Below are 19,177 nucleotides of genomic sequence, written 5' to 3' on the forward strand. Positions count from 1 at the left end.
CTTCTCTCCCAGGGCTGGCTTTTTAATGCTGACTGGATGCTAAACTCATGAAAGGCTGGGAGGAGAGATTGCAAGGGCAATGGTTCTAACATACAACTTTCTTATACAACCTGATCATGGTAGGCTTCTTTCTTCAGCTTCAGGGAAAAGATGTGCCTCCATTCCCCAACCTATTTGTGTGTCCCAGGAAGGTAAAAATAAAGGAATGAGGGTGCAGTCAGATCAGCCTAGGGCTGCAGTTGGCAAGGTGCCTGGTTTGTAATCAGTGGACAGTGTCCTTGTGGCTCCTGTGGCATGTTCACTTCCAAGAGAGGCCAATGACCCTAATGCCTGAAGGCAAGCTTTTTTTTTTCTTTTAATTTTAATTACTGTGTACATGAACTGGAGCAAAACATTGAAAAACCAACACCAAGAATTAAGGCAGGGGCAGAGATAACCACAATAAAGCCAATGTAAGCCTTATCAGGGACAGACTTTTTCACTTTTGGCACTACGGATTATGGCTCTTTTACAAATACCTCTAATTTCAAATGTAGTTAAAAAACCCAGTGCCATCGAGTCAATTCTGACTCATAACGGCTTAGCCGTGACTAACTTTCAAAATAACGCCAATCCATTTTCAGGTCTATATATACATACTTGAAACAGAAGTCAATAATATCACAGCACCCCCCCTTCCCCCCGCTTTAAAACAACTCTAATGAAATCTACAAGTAGGGGTTTTCATGATATGGAACTTTCTTATCTGTTCTGCTTCTTCTCTTGCCAACAGTCCCTCTCCCACCACCAATTTCTCAACCACTGGGTCTTTGCATATGCAATTGTCATTTCCTTTACCTGGAATGCTCTTCACTCTCCTTCTCTGCCTTGTAATTGCTCAATACATTTTTGTTCAATATCTTTCCTAATAGCCTGAAAGCTCCATAAGAGTGGATGTCTGTCTTGTTCACCACTGTACCCACAATGCCTAGCACAATACCTAACGCTTAGTAGGTTCTCAACAAATGTTTACTGACTTTAATTAAACCCTTAAGACTCAGCTCTAACATCATTTCCTTTGGGAATGTTTCCCTGAGCCTCTGACACTCCATTAGTTACCTCTCTCATGTGCTCCATGGGTTCCTTCTCTGTCAGACAACGGTGCTGTTCTTTAATCATCTGACTATGAGGTTCTAAAGGGCAGAAACTGTGTAATCTTCATCCTTCTATTCCACAGTGCTCCGTATAGCACCTGGTATACTCTAGAAGCTCAATGTCTGCTGAGTAGATTATTGAGCAATGTTTGAGCTTGGAGGACCCTCAGCTATGGCTCGCAACCACATTTCTCAAACAGGAATTACCTGAAAGCACAAGGTAAACAGGTTACATCTTTCTGCAGTATCCATTTATAATATACATGAAATTTTAAATCAAACAGGAACTTTAACAGAGCAAAATTTACCTTAAAGTTTCTTGTGCACCCTGTCTGGGAGCACGCATTTCCTCTCCTCTGCTGTCCTCCAGTAGTTTACCACCATCAGAGTAGAGAAGCTACATCTGCATCGTTACAAAGAAAGTTAATGACAATGATAAAGCTGGGATTAAAACTGGTTTCAGATATCTAATGTTCTTTTCACTCTACTGTTGAATTTAATTGCCTCATCACACCTATATCATGGTCAAATTCATCCTAATGCACTCTCAATAAATATGTTTAGATATAAATTAGATTCAGCATAGCATTTTTTATCCAATCGAGGACATATAGGTTGAAGGGGAGAAGGGCAAAAGGAGTCATAGCCTGAAGATATCTGAGTAACTGGCATAGGCATATAGACATGTTTATAAATTTACCTAAATTTACATTCCAAATGTTTTTACTAGGAAATGTACTCTTATTCTGAGGTGGTGGTGAATTCAAATCCCACCCTGCCCCTCTGATGTTCTCAGCATGTGCCTTTATTTTTAAAGGACCCTGTTTAAAGGGGATGGAAAAAATATAGCGCGGGCCTTGAGGTATGACTTCGGGACTAAAGACTAACAATACACCCACTGCCCTGTCGCTGCTGAACAAAAACACCTAGTGTTTGTCTAGGGATTTTTATTTTTAAGCTAAACTTGAACACACATGATCTTAATCAGTTCTCACAACCCTAAACTTAGTTCGGAAAGCTGCAATTCAATTGTTAGTTCTATATAGGTACTTTGGTTAAAGAGCCTAACACTCCTTGGGGATTAAGTGTTGAGTGTCTGCTGCTTAAACAATCTGTCAGCATAGGAATAAAGGAACGCCTGTATTTCTTTAGCCTCAACACAATCATGGCAACAGAAAACACCCACTCTTTCCACTTTGACCTATACAGTCTGTCTAGGCAATTAATCAGCGCTCCCCGTGGTTTATCTTATAGAATGCCAGTTGCCTTGCCAATCAAACTCTCCCACAGAGCATAGCAAGACCACACCCTCAGCAAGGCCTCTGGGAGGGAAGGTGCTTTGGCTTGCCCTGGCGGAAGCTGATACTATGGGAGAGCCGCCAGGGAAGCTCACACGTGAATCCTCCAAGGTCTCAGTTTCCCCATCTCTAAAATGGGCTACACCTCCTTACTCTTAACTAGTTCCCTCCCATTTCACGCCAGGCCACTGGGAAGTGAAATCAGTGCTTAATCACAGCTTAAAGTCCTCTCACTAAGCTCCAGTTGCTGCGCCGGGCATGCTCAGTAGCTGGGGCCGGCTCGGCACCGGGAGTAGGAAGCAGCTTTCGGCGCCCGGGCGGTTGACTGCGGGCACTTTGATGAATCACGTGTGTTGAGGCCCTCTTAAAGAGATAGGCACCTACTTTCCCTCCACCCTAAACACCGCCCTGAGGGCGGTGGCGACCGTGGTAATTGCAGCTGCTCAGGGGCAGGGCTTGCCCCAGCACTGAATAGTGGCAACGGCGTGTTACGTCCGGGGTTCCTTGGAGCTAGGAGCCCCGGGGGCCTGATATCAGCAGCTCCGGAGGCAAACACTCCCTCACACAGGAAGAAGTGCTGCCGAATCAGCGCGGGGCAGCGTGAACGCTCCGAGGGGCTTCCTCAGTTGAGGAGAGGTGGGGTTACAGGGCACAGGTGATAGGGCCGGAGAAAGATGGAGCAACCCGGGGCGGCGGCGTCGGGAGCGGGAGGCGGCAGCGAGGAACCCGGTGGGGGCCGGAGCAACAAGCGGAGCACGGGGAATCGGGCCGCCAACGAAGAGGAAACGAAAAACAAACCCAAATTGGTGAGTGCTCCCGCAGCCCTCGCCGGCCTTGGGGACAGGGAGAGCCCCGGGATTCTCCTGCCGTTTAACACGGGGGGACCCGGGGCCCTCTCCCAAGAGTGACCGCGACCTCGCTGTGCAACTCCGGGAGCCGCTAAAGGAGCGGCCACGCCGAGGCGCGGAGACGGCGTGGGGGCGGAAGAGCACCCCCTTCTTCACTTAACCCCTTTCTCACTATTGTCAGTCGGAGAGGTAGTACGGGAAGGAGGAAGGCCCCGCCTCAACTTTAGGGGGACCCCGAGTACTGGGTAGAGTCTGTTGTTTGTCTAACTTGTGGACACGAACCTTCTTTGCGCGATTCCATTCCTTTCCCACCCCTTGTCAGTTGCTGTTTTGCCTATTAATGCTTAGGGTCCAGAGCAGGAGATCCTCTAGCCTTTTCTGTCCAAATACTTGGGAGCCCACCCACAGCCTTGCAAATCAAGAACGACACAACGTAGGCCCCCAGTCTTTCTACTTTACCAGAAATCTAAGGAAGAGGCGCCTACGTGCGTTTTGTCGCTTGCCTCTCCATGTGCTCTCTCAAGAAACATTTCTTTGCAAGGGAGGGGGAGCGTGGGAGTTGGAGGCTTGGTGAGGTACCACCAACTGTCGAGTGTGTAACAGGCATAGTCATACAGTACTGTTACTCAGTTGATTAAGAACGCTCAAAAGCAGTAGACAGGCTGTGCAAGTCTCAACGTTCTGATAGTGTGAACCAGTGGTAGCAGTCCATTTCCTGCCACCGACTTAATGTGCAGAGGAATGAAATCTATGGGGCCTGGTATTAGATTGGGAAATATTGGAGTTTCCGCAACTCATCAGTAAAAAAGTTCCTCTTTTTGTAAACTTTCTAATTCGGGTGGCATGAAAGGAAAGGGCTCTCCTGCACAAATTCAGCAAATACTCCTTATATCTGAGGATTCCTAGTCAAGATCTGAAGCACAAGCCACATGTTGCACGACTAGTTTTCAGTTTTAGCCAGCAATTCGATTATAGTAGAGAAGGGTATGGTGACATATAACTTAAAATGCGTTTTTCGGCATTTGACCATTTGGTGTGTACCTGTTGTACTTCTCTCTCTCTTGCCTCCCGTTTGCCTTTCAGTTATGAACTGTCCATATTGGAAAACAGTGGTCAAAGAGTTATCATTTCCGGAAAGAATTCAGTCTTCCATTATGTGGGAAGGGACATGGTGGGGTAGATTAAAATGACAAAAAATTTTAAGTCTCATTAATTCTGTCCTAACTTGAGGCAAATAGGGAATTTGTTTAAGTGATGAGTACTGTTATGCAGTAATTTACAAGTGAAGAAATCAAGTCACAGGGTTTTTGTTACTTGTCTTTGCTGGCAGAGGTTTAATGAGTGCTTCATTACTACTTCTAAACTCTGCATCCCACGATCATGAAACTTAGAAAAGTTTCGATAGTGTTTCACCAAAGTTAATGTATTTAAAAATTTTGATGTGATTTTGAAATGTGTCAGCTTGCCATAAGAGAGTGAGCATCTTTCCTTTTTTTTTTTTGGTGTGGGGGAGGTCCAGTACAAAACTGTGGTTTCATCAGCAATTACAAGTTTTAAAAAGAAAAAGTCAACTGATAGTTTCCACAAATAGTTTGGTACATCCAGCAGGAACTTAAGAAGCATGCTCTCAAGAAAAAGCACTTATCCGTGTCTGTTAGTAATAACACCTAGATTATATTATTCTCTTCCCTTTAGCCATTTGTCCTGTTTTATCTTTTATGTTTGACTTGCTTGGACAAGGTAACTAGATAGGAAATGGTATCACTTTCAATTCCTAACTAGCTTCACTGTTCGGTGTTGAACATGGCTTGATATATTAGAACAGGTATTTGAATCCAAGAGTTTATTGATTTCAATGTTAGCTTTCTTTTGCTCAAACTAAATTTTGAGCTTTACATGAATTTACAAGCAAATGGGTCAGAGATAATAAAAACAAATTTAGGACGACATTACAGCACATTGTAAGGCAAGCAAATTGACCAAACAACAAGACTTGGTAAATGTTTTTATAAGTGTCCTATTCCTTTTTTTTTTTTTTTGAGTTGTTTGGGTCCCAGTCTTTAGTGTTAGCACTAAAGTTCTCAACATGTTCTTCTGAGGTCTTTTAGGGAAGAGTTCATCTGGAATTCTTAACTTAAAATATTGCTGGTAAGATAAAGGTTTTTTTGTTTGTTGTCTGTCCTCAAGTTGATTCCGACTCATAGGACCCTATAGGACAAAGTAGAACTGCCCGCTACGGTTTCCAGTCCTTCTGGAAGATGATTGCCACATCTTTCTCCCTCAGAGTGGCTGGTGAGTTTGAACCATCCACTTTTCGGTTAGCAGTCGAGCACTTAACCAGTGCACCACCAGGGCTCCCATAAAGATTACAGCATTGGAAACCCTATGAGGTAGTTCTACCCCGTCCTATAGCGTTGCTATGAGTCTGAATCCACTCAGCGGCAACAGGAGAATCTTTATGGAAACAAATTGCTGTATCTTTTCTTCTGCAGAGCCACTGGTGAGTTTGAAGCACTGACCTTTTGGTTAGCAGCTGAAAGCTTTACCTAAATTTTATTTTTTTGAGTACTACTATGTTAACCCTATTGGCTGCTGACAAAAAGATTGAGTCTACTCAGAGGTGTTTCAGAAGAAAGGCCTAGTGATTTGCTTCTGAAAAATCAGCCTTTGAAATCCCTATTAAGCACAGGTCTACTCTGATGCACATGGGATTGCCATGAGTCTGTGTTGATTCAGTGACAACTGGTGGTAATAGTCTTTAACTGTGTGTGTGTGTGTAAAGGAGTTGTGGTGTTGGGTTACAAAAAACCATATGGTAACATAAGTTATTTGTGTATGAGGATAGGGGTTCTTAAGCTCCTGAAATTGTATGAAAAAAAATTGAGTATATGTAGATACATTCATTGTTCTGGACTTCATAACTTCCCTCAGTTTCTCCAAAGCATCCGTCATGCATAGAAGAATAAGAACTGTTGGGTTACAAAGGAGTGAGAGTAAAGGAAATGACTCAGTTTATTCCACTCCACGTTACTGAGGAGGGTGTGGGTGCAGGGGCGGCGGGGGGTGGTAGTGAAGTTGGGAAAAGGGAAATTAGCACTGACCACATGGGTGATAGATATTGATGAAAATTTGTCTGGAGGTAAAAAGGGGTTGACTACATAATGACTACATAGTATTAGCTAAGGTTAAGTTTCCACTACATAGAGTAATTAACTCAGTAACTTATATATAGTGAATTCATAAAGCGTAAGGCTTGTGATTGAGTGGTTTTCATTTAGTTCCTTGTGGTTCTGGAAAACTGGAGGAGGGCATGTTTTCTGTAGAGAGGAACTACTTTCATTTATACTCTCAACTTTTTGATAGGTTTCTGTGACAGTTTTTTCAGGGTAGCATTTCAGGACTTTAACGACTTCTGTTTAGGATTAATGAAACCAAAGTGTAAAGAAATTCACTTCAGTTTTCTTCATATATGCATCATCATAATGACCCTTTTATTTTTATTCTTTTTAAAGTTGGCACCACTGTCTTGCACTCATCACGTTTTGAAAAATGCGTTAGTAGTAGAGCTTTGGATTTCATGTAACTAGTTAGTTAGGCCCAGATTGTAGCACGTCATTAAACATCATGAGTCTTAGAATAATTAGTAATTTGATGTCAACTTTGATATGTATTTTCTCAAGTTGAGTAGGGGAGTGAGCTCTAGAAATGATATGAAGAAGCTGCATCTTGAATCCCACATATTTAAGGTATAACTTTAGTAGTGAGAGAGGCTAGTGTTGATGAAGAACACCCTTCTCCTCCCCTACACAATGGAGTAAGTGGCTTAACACTATTTGATGTTGTTCTTTATTTTGATTTTGTGTTTCTGTATAATTTTGGAAGCCTTTGGTTCTTTAGATTTTAGAGTCAAAATGGTAACTTAAAGTAAGAGAAATTAATTTTCTGGTTATTGTATAACTTCCTGAGTAGTTATTTGTTTTCAATTATATAAATCATGTTTTGATTTTTTTAATGATAAGTTCTGAGTAGAATGATTTCATGTATGCTCCACAGGTTTTCTGAGCACCGACTATGTACTAGGTGCTATTCTAGGAGTTGGTGATATAAAGATGCTCATAGTCAAGTAACGGAGATAGACAAGTTTATTAATGATTAAAAAGCAGTGTTATAAAGCTATAACAGGAATATACACGGGAGGGTGCTATAAAAACGTCATGGAAAAGCATCTAAATCTGATCGAATGCTCAAGTGTGGTAAGCAAAGGTTTGCCAGAATAGGTGACAGTTTTACCAAGGCTTGAAGAATATAAGGGATTAATTGAAGAAAAGGAAAGAAAGACATTACAGAATGAAAGAACAACATACACAAAGGTACAGAGATATGAGAGCATGCCCATTGAGGGAAGTGTGGGTCAATATGTATGGCTGAAACAAAGTATATATGGTGGGTCTGCCAGAAAAAGGCAGGATCCAGATCATGATGAATCCTTGTATGCCATGTTAGTTTCAGCTTCTTTTTGAAAGGCAGAGTGAGCCATTGAAGGAATTTAAACAGGAGAGTGACAGGATCAGATTTATGTTTCAGAAAGAAACAATACTATGGAGCATTACTTGGAGGAGCACAGTGGTATAAAAGAGCTTGGTGTTTAGAGTTAGAGACCTGGATTCCAATGCCCGCTCATCAACTTATCCATGTACTAGCTGATCCACTTACTAGATATATCTCTCTGCACCTCAGTTTCTTTGGGCCTTCTCTGTTGGTTCTTCCTGTCACTCACCATGAATATCCTCACCAAATCTGAAATGTCCACACTGTTTCTCCTTTATAAATCTCACCTACCTTTCATAACCCAGCTCATGCCTCACAGTTCTCCCATTCTTTCGTTAATACTTCACTGATTATTTCAGCTTACTGAGGGCTCTTCCTTATTCTGAACTCTTATAACAACGTTGTTGTTAGGTGCCGTCAAGTTGCTTCTGACTCATAGTGACTCTGTGCACAACAGAACGAAACACTGCCTGGTCCTGTGCCATCCTCACAGTTGTTGCTATGCTTGAACCCATTGTTACAGCCACTGTGTCAGTCCATCTCATTGAGGGTCTTCCTCTTTTTCACTGACCCTCCACCAAGGATGATGTCATTCTTCAGGGACTCATCCCTCCTAACAACATGTCCAAAGTATGTGAGATGTAGTCTCACCATCTTTGCTTCTAAGGAACATTCTGGTTGTACTTCTTTCTTCCAAGACAGATTCGTCCATTCTTTTGGCAGTCCATGGTGTATTCAATATTCTTCGCCAACACAGCTGTTCAAAAGCAGCAATTCTTCTTTGGTGTTTCTTATTCCTTGTCCAAAGGTAGGTGAGATTTATAAAGGAGAAACAGTGTGGACATTTCAGATTTGGTGAGGATATTCATGGTGAGTGACAGGAAGAACCAACAGAGAAGGCCCAAAGAAACTGAGGTGCAGAGAGATATATCTAGTAAGTGGATCAGCTAGTACATGGATAAGTTGATGAGCGGGCATTGGAATCCATATGAGGTGATTGAAAACACCATTGCTTGAATCAGGCACACATTAGTCCTCAAGGTGACATCATTGCTTTTCAGCACTTTTAAGGAGACCTTTTGCAGCTGATTTGCCCAATGTAGTACGTCTTTTGATTTCTTGACTGCTGCTTCCATGGCTGTTGATTGTGGATCCAAGTAAAATGAAGTCCTCAACAACTTCATTCTACTGTGTTTATCATGATGTTACTTATTGGTCCAGTTGTGAGGATTTTTGTTTTCTTTATGTTGAGGTCTAATCTGTACTGAAGGCTGTGGTCCCTAATCTTTTATCAGTAAGTGCTTCAAGTCTTCTTTGCTTTCAGCAAGCAAGGTTGTGTCATCTGCATAACGCAGGTTGTTAATGAGTCTTCCTCCAACCTTGATGCCCCATTTTTCTTCATATAGTCCAGCTTCTCGGATTATTTGCTCAGCATAGAGATTGAATAGGTGTGGTGAAAGGATACAGTGAATCTAAATGTTATAAGCCAATCTTTTTTCTATAAAGAGAATACCTTGCTTTTGGACAAGGGTTCCATTTTATGCCTATTCTTGAATACCTCACATGCCAGACATTTTGGGAGTATTAATTTGTTGAAAAGAGGCTTTTTAAAAAACAAATGTTTTCTTTTAGGTGCCATTTTTTTCGTACTATATATATTCCATCAAATGAACATATCCGTGCATTCTTCTGTGTCCTTTCTCTTATTTTGAAATTAAGGTAACTGGTTTCTTTCTGCAGGGCTAAGAGAACTTATTGTTTGTTTGGATTCTTGTTACATAATCTGAATTTCTATGTGGAGGAACAGTATCAAAACCACTAAGCCAAGTAACATATTGCTGTTACTAGAGGAAGTTTCAGGGTATTGGTACAAGAGCCCGGAATAGAGAGCCAAAAGACCTGGGTTCCGTGTTGATTTTGTTGTTTGCTAGTGATCTATGATGATCCATTTAACACAAGAATTTGGGGCTTTTTGATTAACATCTGCCAGTAGGCGATAACTCTGCCTGCCTGATTGGTTTCTGAAGGTGGCTTATATAAAATTCTATGTTGCTGTACAAATATAAAGTATTATTATTAACCCGTTATACTACCTGAGGAAACCCTGGTGGTATAGTGGTTAAGAGCTATGGCTGCTAACCAAGAGGTGGGCAGTTTGAATCCACCAGGCACTCCTTGGAAACCCTATGGGGCAGTTCTGCTCTGTCCTATAGGGTTGCTATGAGTCGGAATCGACTTGACGGCAACGGGCTTATATTACCTGAAGGAGCCCTGGAAGTGCAGTGATTAAGCACTTGGCTATTAACCAGAAGGTCAGGGTTTGAATCCACCAGCTGCTCCCTGGGAGATAGATGTGGCAGTCTGCTTCCGTAAAGATTTACAGCCTTGGAAACCTTATGGGGCAGTTCTACTCTGACCTATAAGGTCATACTATGAGTCAGAATCTGTTCGCTGGCAATGGGTTTGGGTTTTTTGTAGTTGTGGTTGGATAGTTAATTGGCTTCTTGCTGTTTGATAGCTCTAACATTATTATTGTATACCCATTGCCGTGGAGTTGATTCCAACTCATGGTGAGCCCATGTGTTACAGAGTAGAACTACTGCACAGGGTTTTCTTGGCTGTAATCTTTTTTTTTTTTTTAATAATTTTTATTGTGCTTTAAGTGAGAGTTTACGAATCAAGTCAGTCTCTCACACAAAAACCCATATACACCTTGCTACACACTCCCAATTACTCTCCCTGTAATGATACAGCCCACCCGCTCCCTCCACTCTCTCTTTTCGTGCCCATTTCACCAGCTTCTAACCCCCTCCACCCTCTCATCTACCCTCCAGGCAGGAGATGCCAACACAGTGTCAAGTGTCCACCTGATCCAAGAAGCTCACTCCTCACCAGCATCCCTCTCCAACCCATTGTCCAGTCCAATCCCTGTCTGAAGAGTTGGCTTCGGGAATAGTTCCTGTCCTGGGCCAACAGAAGGTCTGGGGGCCATGACCACCAGGGTCCTTCTAGTCTCAGTCAGACCATTAAGTCTGGTCTTTTTATGAGAATTTGGGGTCTGCATCCCACTGCTCTCCTGCTCCCTCAGGGGTTCTCTGTTGTGTTCCCTGTCAGGGAGGTCATCGGTTGTAGCCAGGCACCATCTAGTTCTTCTGGTCTCAGGATGATGTAGTCTCTGGTTCATGAGGCCCTTTCTGTCTCTTGGGCTCGTAATCGCCTTGTGTCCTTGGTGTTCTTCATTCTCCTTTGATCCAGGTGGGTTGAGGCCAATTGATGCATCTTAGATGGCTGCTTGCTAGCATTTAAGACCCCAGATGCCACGCTTCAAAGTGGGATGCAGAATGTTTTCTTAATAGATTTTATTGTTTGGCTGTAATCTTTATGGAAGCAGATTTCCAGGCCTTTCTTCTGTTGCACCGCTGAGTGGATTCAAACTGCCAACTTTTGAGTTGGTAGCCAAGTGCAAACCATTCATACCACCTAGGAACCATGTGCTATAATATGATTTTAAGTTGATTGATTCCTATTCTATTTTCCCAATTCCATTTGTCCATTTGGTGGATTATACATTCTGTCCTTTTACTAATAATTGTTCTCTTCAAAGAACATAAAATGCAGGTTTAACTTTTCTTTCCACTGTAATTTTGTAAGAATCAAAAAGAATATCTTTTTCTTTGAATTTATCAATTGGAGGCATTTAAATTTTTGTTATAAAACTTTAATTAGATTCCCCTGGTATTCTACTTTGTCAGGCAGCCTATTGCTGATATACAGATAAGAAAACTGAGTCATTGAAGTGTTAATGGACTGACTTAGAAATTTAAAGCTACCACCTCTGTTGTAAAAGTTAGCTATGTCACTGAGTCATTATGCTTCAAGGACTCTGAAAATGAAAAACTATTCAATCTTTTATTTCTTTTATGAACAATTATAATTGATCCACCTAAATTTTACTCCCAAGTATCAAGAGCTCTGGCAGGAGTGACACTTTTGAAATGAAATCATATCCTTTTCTAACTTGGTTTCAACGAACAGGATGCTCTGAAAACAGTACACAAACAGTATGTGCTAATTTCCATGAATTGGCACATCTGGGTATCACAAGCACCACGGGGATTATTATTGAAGACCTGTCTTTCCCCTATGCCTATATTCAATTGGCCATGTGGAAAAGACAAATTTCTTCCACCAGATTTGGGGCGTATGATGCTTCATTTTTTTTTAAAAACTGAAGAAAGCAAGATGGTGACTATGTGAATTGTAATATGGCTAATACTTGATATCTAAATGGACTTTTTGGAAAACAGCTGTTGTGGAAGATGAGACAACTTAACAGGAGTGGATTAACCAGTAAGCAAGGTATGCACAGGCTTAATTGTGTTTATTTACTAATCTGTAGTGCATAATTTCAGATGGGTTTCAAAAATGTGCTGAAAAACAGGAGAAATAGTGTATTACAGATTAGTAAGTAAGCACAAGTAAGCCCGTGCGTACCTTGCTTATTGGGTAATCCACTCTTGCAGCTTAAAATTGATGTATGTAAAGGAAGATTGAAATACTGTTTCAAATATATATTTATTATGAATATTAGTAATAGAAAAATTAACTCATAGTATATTTAAAACTTATTTAACTGATCAGGCTAAATCTGTTTCAGTCCAAATGATGTACCCTGGCTGTAGCTTAAACAAACACTTAACTAAATCCTGACATGCTTTGTGTGAGGGGAGCTCGGGAAAAGAGTCTTGGTGCCTTTCTTATGAAAGAATGTAGAAAATAAAATTCTTACTAATCACCATTTATAGGGGGGTTGGTTTAATGAGGGTGTTACCGTATTGATTTAGGGAGAGTAAGCTACATTACTGGGGACATTAGTGGCTGACTGGTAGAATTCTCGCCTTCCATGGGGGAGACCTGGGTTCAATTCCCAGCCAATGCACTTCATGTACAGCCATCCCTCTTCTATCAGTGGTGGTTTGTGTGTTGCTATGATGCTGAACACGTTTCAGTAGAGCTTCCAGATTAAGATGGACTAGGAAGAAAGACCTGGTGATCTACTTCTGAACAATCTGCTAGTGAAAACCCTGTGGACCACAATGGTCTGACCCACAATCAATGATGGGGATGGCACAGGACTAGGCAGCATTCTGCCCTGTTGTGCATGGGTAGCTATCAGTCAGGGCCAACTCAAGGACAGCTAACGGCAACAAAAAGCTATGTTGCTACTGAATACAGACTAGCAAATTGGCCACCAGTTTCTCCTTGTGTCTACTTTAAGAGAGAAGTTTCTAGGAGGTTCTTCAGGCATGCCTAGGTAGGAATACAAGACTTCATTAGGAATGAATTATTCCCAAATGGCAATTGACTCAATCACTGCCAATTCTGATATTTACCTAAGAGAAAAGATTTCGGATAAAAACCTTTTTAAAATTCGATTTGTTGTTCTGTGGTAGATATCCACATGTGTTAGTAAAGATCCAGTCAAAACTATAAGGAGTTTTTATCTACCTTTAACTTGCTGTTTTGTCATCAAGCTAAAAATCAAAGACATCAAGTTTTTACTTTATTTATAATATGGGATAGTTAATAAGACCCTCATAAAACTTAATGAAAACTTGGAAACATACTAAAAAGTAGAATAGTAAAATGAGCCTCCATATATCCATTACTCAGATACAACAGTTACCTAGATTTTGCTATAGTTGCGTCATCTATCCTTGAGTTTTCCTTGCTGAAGTATTTTAAAGCAAATCCCAGATAGTGTGACATTTTACTCCTACATCCGTGTGTATCTCTAAAAATCTTTTATTTAACATGTCCACTATGCCATTGGAGCCCTGGTGATGCAGTGGTTAAGAGCTATGGCTGCTAATGAAAAGGCTGGCAGTTCGAATCCACTAGCCACTCCTTGGAAACCCTATGGGGCAGTTCTACTCTATCCTATATGGTTGCTATGGGTTGAATCGATTAGACGGCAACGGGTTTGGTTTGGACATTGTTGCATCTTTAAAAAAAAAAACAACATAATATGTCTCCAATTGCCTCAAAAATAATTAGATTTTTAATCTAATGTGTGCCTAATTAATTTATATGTCACTGAACTCCTTAAACAAATACAGCTTTAAACTAATGGTAAAATGTTGTTAAAATTTACTCTGCGTAAAGTGCTATCATAAAGCATTGGCCCAAATTATGTTCACTTTTCTCTTTAATTTTGTGGAAGTGTCTGGGAAGGTTGAGTATACAAGTGTGGGTAGACTCCTTGGAATAGGTGTTATGAACTGTAGAAAATAGACCAAATTAAGACTTGTGGCTCTATTGCCTGGGTGGGTGATGAGTCATTCTTCATTTTGCAATTTATGAAGTGGGGTTGGATTTATTTGTAAGGATTTTCCTTCCAGGGAAATGTTGTAGATAGCTGGGCAAAGGAAAAGTGTTCTTGAATTCTCTAGATAAAGGGTTCATATAACTCTTTGATACAGAACACACACACACAAGCATACATGCACACGCACACACAAAAATACCTAGGTTTGTATTACTAGCTTTAGTGGTTTTTTTAAATCAAAATCAGTATCAATATGGTGCTTGAAGTGTCTATTTGTGTTTTGAAACCACTTTAATACAGTCTAGGTTGCTGAATCTAGATAATTGTTAAGCAAACATTTGCAAAGAACTCTGAACTATTATGTTGCCTTATTTAGATGTTTGTGGGGTTAAAATTGAAAACCAGGCTACACTAATGAGGTGACGGAATTGGGGATGGGTGGAGTGGGTAAGTATGAGAAATCTACTTGGGCAAATGGCCTAGACTCCACACAGATTTACTGAAGAAATTGTGTAACCGCTACTTTCCAGACAGCAATTTAGTGCTGTGACTGTGCTGGGAGGCAGTAGGCATATAATTTCTCTTAATTTTGTTAACTCAAGAGATTTAGACTAGTAATCCATCTCTACTCTACAATTGGCTGGCTAGGCTGGCCATTTTCTTACCCAATCAGGTGGATAATTTTCCTCAAAACAGGTAGATGAGTGATAATTGTTGTGGCTGGACAGGTGTTTTCTTCTTTGTTTTGCCCAGGGAAGGGAAAGCTGTAGAGGTATTGTTTTATGTGCTTTGAAATCAATCTCTGATAAAATCTTAAATGCTTAATAGCATATTATGGTGGCTAGAGCTGTTTAGGAAGTGTCTACATGTAGATAACAAGACCTTGTACAGGCTATACACTTACATTTTGAACTTTAATAAAATGTATATGTAATAGACACCAGGGCCACCATGTATAGTTAAGGGTGTGAGGCCATGGAGGTTGCACTGTTCACCAAATCGTGTGTCCAGACACAGGCTGTGTCTTCGGAGGGCTACTTTGTCTGATTCACACAAAGATGCCATATGGGATAGCTGCAGCATTTTAAACCGGATGAATTTTATTCTCATACCTCATAGAAAATTCAGCAAGGCACTAGACATAGTTTAATGTCTCATTTAGGATGAAGATTTTTCATTTCTCACTCACTCTGAAATAAGAATATAAGGTGTCTATCTATGTAATATATTGCCCTAAACCTGGCTACATTTGCTTTTGGATTTTTGAAATCCTTAAATGTACATAGATGGCTGTACATAGATGTGTCCTTGAAAGCTTGAACATGGCTATAGGTCAGTATGTTCACTACCATCTCTAACTTAAGGGGCCTCCTTTTCTTCACCCCTCCTGGTAATTTCCTTGATACGTTGTTCTACAGTGTTTTACATGTTTACAGATTTTACTGATAAGACTGCATTCTTTTTGAAGTTTGTCATGATTTCATATACATTGCCCGTGATATAAGACGAGAACCTACAGAAAGTTAAACCCCCAAACCCAGTTAAGATAGGTAAAAATAAATCTGGCAGAAGCATTTGCTCTAATAATATGCTCATGCTCTCTAGTCTAGTACCTCAAATTACAAAATCAATGCGTTCCCGAAGAGCCAGTGTGTGCATAAAATATTTGTGAGTGGAAATAATCTTTTCTTAGGCTGATCTCATAGCTTGTTTTTCATTGGCAGTGAATTAGCTTGCATCCTCCCCCTTCGGTTAAGTAGCTAATGGTCTTTATACAGCCTACAAAAGGGAAGAATAATTTTATCAATGCAAAACAAATAAAAATGCTCTGGATTTTATCCATGTTGGTGGCTTGGATTTTCCTGCACTTGTTTTACTAAAGCAGGGCTTACCCATGTTCTCTAATTTCTAGGTTCTTAGACTTCTTTGGTAGAGCCTGTACTTGCTTGATCAAACTGTGATGATTTTTCTTGTGAATTCTCAGAGATAGAATTCTCCATTTTTATATGAGTAAGCCTAACTCCAAATACTAAAATTTATTGTGCTTTAGGTGAAAGTTTACCGAGCAAATTAGTTTCTCATTCAACAATTCATACACATATTGTTTTGTGACACTGGGGGCCAACCCTGTGGCATGTCAACACTTTCCCCTTTTTGACCTCAGGTTCCCCATTTCCATTTCCCCAGCTTTCCTGTCTGCCCCTGCCTTCTTGTCCTTGCCCCTGAGCTGGTGTGCCCATTTAGTCTTGAATGCATGGCTCAACTACGTATGTTATTGCTTGTTTTATAGGCCTGTCTAGTCTTTGGCTGAAGGGTGAACCTCAGGAATGACTTCAGTACTGAGTTAAAGAAGTATCTGGGGGCCATACACTTGGGGTTTCTCCAGTCTCTGTCAGACCAGTACGTCTGGTCTTTTTTTGTGAGTTAGAATTTTGTTCTACATTTTTCTCCAGCTCTGTCCGGGACCCTCTGTTGTGATCCCTGTCAGAACAATTGGTGGTGGTAACCAGGCACCATCTAGTTGTGCTGGACTCAGTCTGGTGGAGGTGGTGGTTGTTGTGGTCCACTAGTCCTTTGGGCTAATCTTTCCCTTATCTTTGGTTTTCTTCATTCTCCCTTGCTTTAGATGGGGTGGGACAAATACAAAATTTTATGTGACTATATCTCTCTATAACATGAAATTGAGGTAATAGTTATACTTTAAAATAGAGATTGTACAGGACTCTGGGCTCAATTTTCCACACTTCCGCCACCAGTTCTTTTGTAGCTAATTGTGGAACAAGATATGTTACTGTTAAAAGTCCCTGTTTTCCAAGCTCCCTCACCCCCTTTTTAATCATCTATTATCAATGCATGTTTCTAAGTGAAGGTCATCATATTCCTTGTTGTTTTTACTGGTTTCTCTGAATATTATAGTGGGGTATCCTATTGCCTGAACATGGAAATAACATGCAGAAGGAGGGCCACTGGATGTTAAATCAATTACTGAATGTGACAAAGATTTATTTAAAAGCATTTCCTACCCACCCCCGTCACCAACCATTTTACCATGAACTTGTAGAAACAGCACTTTGATCTTAGCAGCACCACTTCATGTTTTTCAAGGTCCCACATTTTCTTTTATAGAATCCAAAATTGGTTTTTATATGCTTATAAGAGTTGATCCTATTATTATTGTTTTGAAGAGTTTCTGGCAATTTAAAGAGGTTATACAGAAAATAAATTGACTTTTTAAATTTTTTATTGTGCTAAAGATGTATACAGCCGATCCTCCATATCCGCAGGTTCTGCATTTGCAGATGCACTCAACTGTGGATCAAAAATATTCAAAGGAAAAAAAAAAGTTCCTAAAAAGAAAAATTTGAATTTATCATGAGCGGAGCACTATGCTGAATCCAAGCGAATGAAGTGATGTGAGGTCATAGCCTCCCACTATTTTATAGTCTCAGTTTCTCAAAGCACTCATTGCATTGTTTGGACCTTGTCCTCCTCGCGTCTCGTTCATTTGCTACTTGTGTTGTGTGCACCCTTTGTTTCTGTGAAAAAATTACTCCTAAAAAGCAATGAAGTGGTCAAAGCAATCCCTCAAAGGCTAAGTGTGAGGGGGTTGAGGAGAGCGAGAGGAAGGAGTTTCAGGCTAATAAAGGATGGCTGGTATCTTAGTCATCTAGTTCTGCTATAACAGAAATACCACAAGTGGATAGCTTCAACAAAGAGGAATTTATTCTGTCACAATTGAGTAGGCTAGAAGTCCAAATTCAGGGCGTCAGCTCCAGGGGAAGGCTTTCTCTCTCTGTCAGCTCTTTAGAAAGGTCCTTGTCATCAGTCTTCCCCTGGATTATTGAAACTTCTCTGCGCAGGAACCCTGGGTCTAAAGGACATGCTCTGCTCCCCCAGCGCTGCTTTCTTGGAGGTGTGGTATAAGGTTCCCACTGCGTTTGCTTCCCTTTCCTTTTATCTCTTGTAAGAGGTGGTACCGGCCACACTCCAGGGAAGCTCCCTTTACAATGGGTCAGGGAAGTGACCTTAGTAAGAGTGTTACATTCCCAGCCTAATCCTCTTTAACATAAAATTACAATCACAAAATGAAGGACAACCGCACAATCCTGGGAACTATGGCCTAACCAATTGACACGTGTTTTGGGGGCATGCAGCAATTCAACCCATGACAGCCGGCCAGCGCTGGAAAGCACTATAGCCTCGAGAACTTCAAGATCACAGGCAAATCAGCATTGGCTGATGGCCAGGCAGCATCAGCGTTCTCAGAAGAGCCTAAGAAACTCATAGAAGAGAAAAGCCACCTTTCAGAGCAAGTGTTCAATATTGAGGAAACAACTATTTACACAGCATTGACATTGTGTTAGTTATTATAAGTCATCTAAACCTGATTTACAGTATACTGAGGATGTGCATCGGTTTTACGCAAATACTATGCCATTTTATATAAGGGACTTGAGTGTCTGCAGATTGGGGTATCTGTGAGAGTCCTGGAACCAATCCCCTGCAGATGCTGAGGGACGACTGTATATAACAAAAAATGTGACATTTTGACCATTTTTAAGTGAGCAATTCAGTGACATTAATTATATTTACCATGTTGTGCAACCATCACCTCTATTTCTATAGGTTTTCATCACCCCAAATAGAAACTCAGTACCCCTTAAGCAATAATTCCCTATTGTCCTCACCCACCACCCCCTAATAAACTTTGGTATCTATGCATTTGCTCATTCTAGATATTTCATATAAGTGAGATTATACAATTATAATTATACAATTATACAATATTTGTTCTTTTGTGACTGACTTATTTCATTCAGCATAATGTTTTCTGGAGCCCTGGTGGTCCAGTGGTTAGAGCTCGGCTGCTACCCAAAAGGTCGGCAGTTTAAATCCACCAGCAGCTCCGTGGAAATCCTGTGGGGCAGCTCTGCTCTGTCCTATGGGGTCCTTATGAGTTGGAATTGACTCCAAAGCAACAGGTTGTTGGTGGTTTGTTTTTAAGGTTCAACCATGTTATAG

General features: G+C 40.8%; 1 protein-coding gene across 10 annotated transcripts in view; it reads left to right on the forward strand.

Annotated features, from left to right (window-relative positions):
- The first annotated feature begins 2,741 nt into the window (after positions 1 to 2,741).
- DIAPH2 (diaphanous related formin 2) overlaps positions 2,742 to 19,177 on the forward strand; it is a 940,735-nt gene continuing 924,299 nt past the window's right edge. For 4 of the 10 annotated variants that reach the window (XM_064277943.1, XM_010599558.3, XM_064277944.1 and 1 more), the window contains exon 1: positions 2,744 to 3,237. In XM_064277943.1, the coding sequence (XP_064134013.1) occupies positions 3,106 to 3,237 (132 nt within the window). In that variant the 5' untranslated portion in view covers positions 2,744 to 3,105. Of the gene's footprint in view, positions 3,238 to 19,177 lie in introns of all 10 variants that reach the window. The other 6 variants (XM_064277946.1, XM_023538887.2, XM_010599557.3 and 3 more) reach the window with 4 other exon arrangements.

The sequence above is a fragment of the Loxodonta africana genome, chromosome X, assembly GCF_030014295.1.
Source record: "Loxodonta africana isolate mLoxAfr1 chromosome X, mLoxAfr1.hap2, whole genome shotgun sequence".
NCBI classification, from domain to species: Eukaryota; Metazoa; Chordata; class Mammalia; order Proboscidea; family Elephantidae; genus Loxodonta; species Loxodonta africana.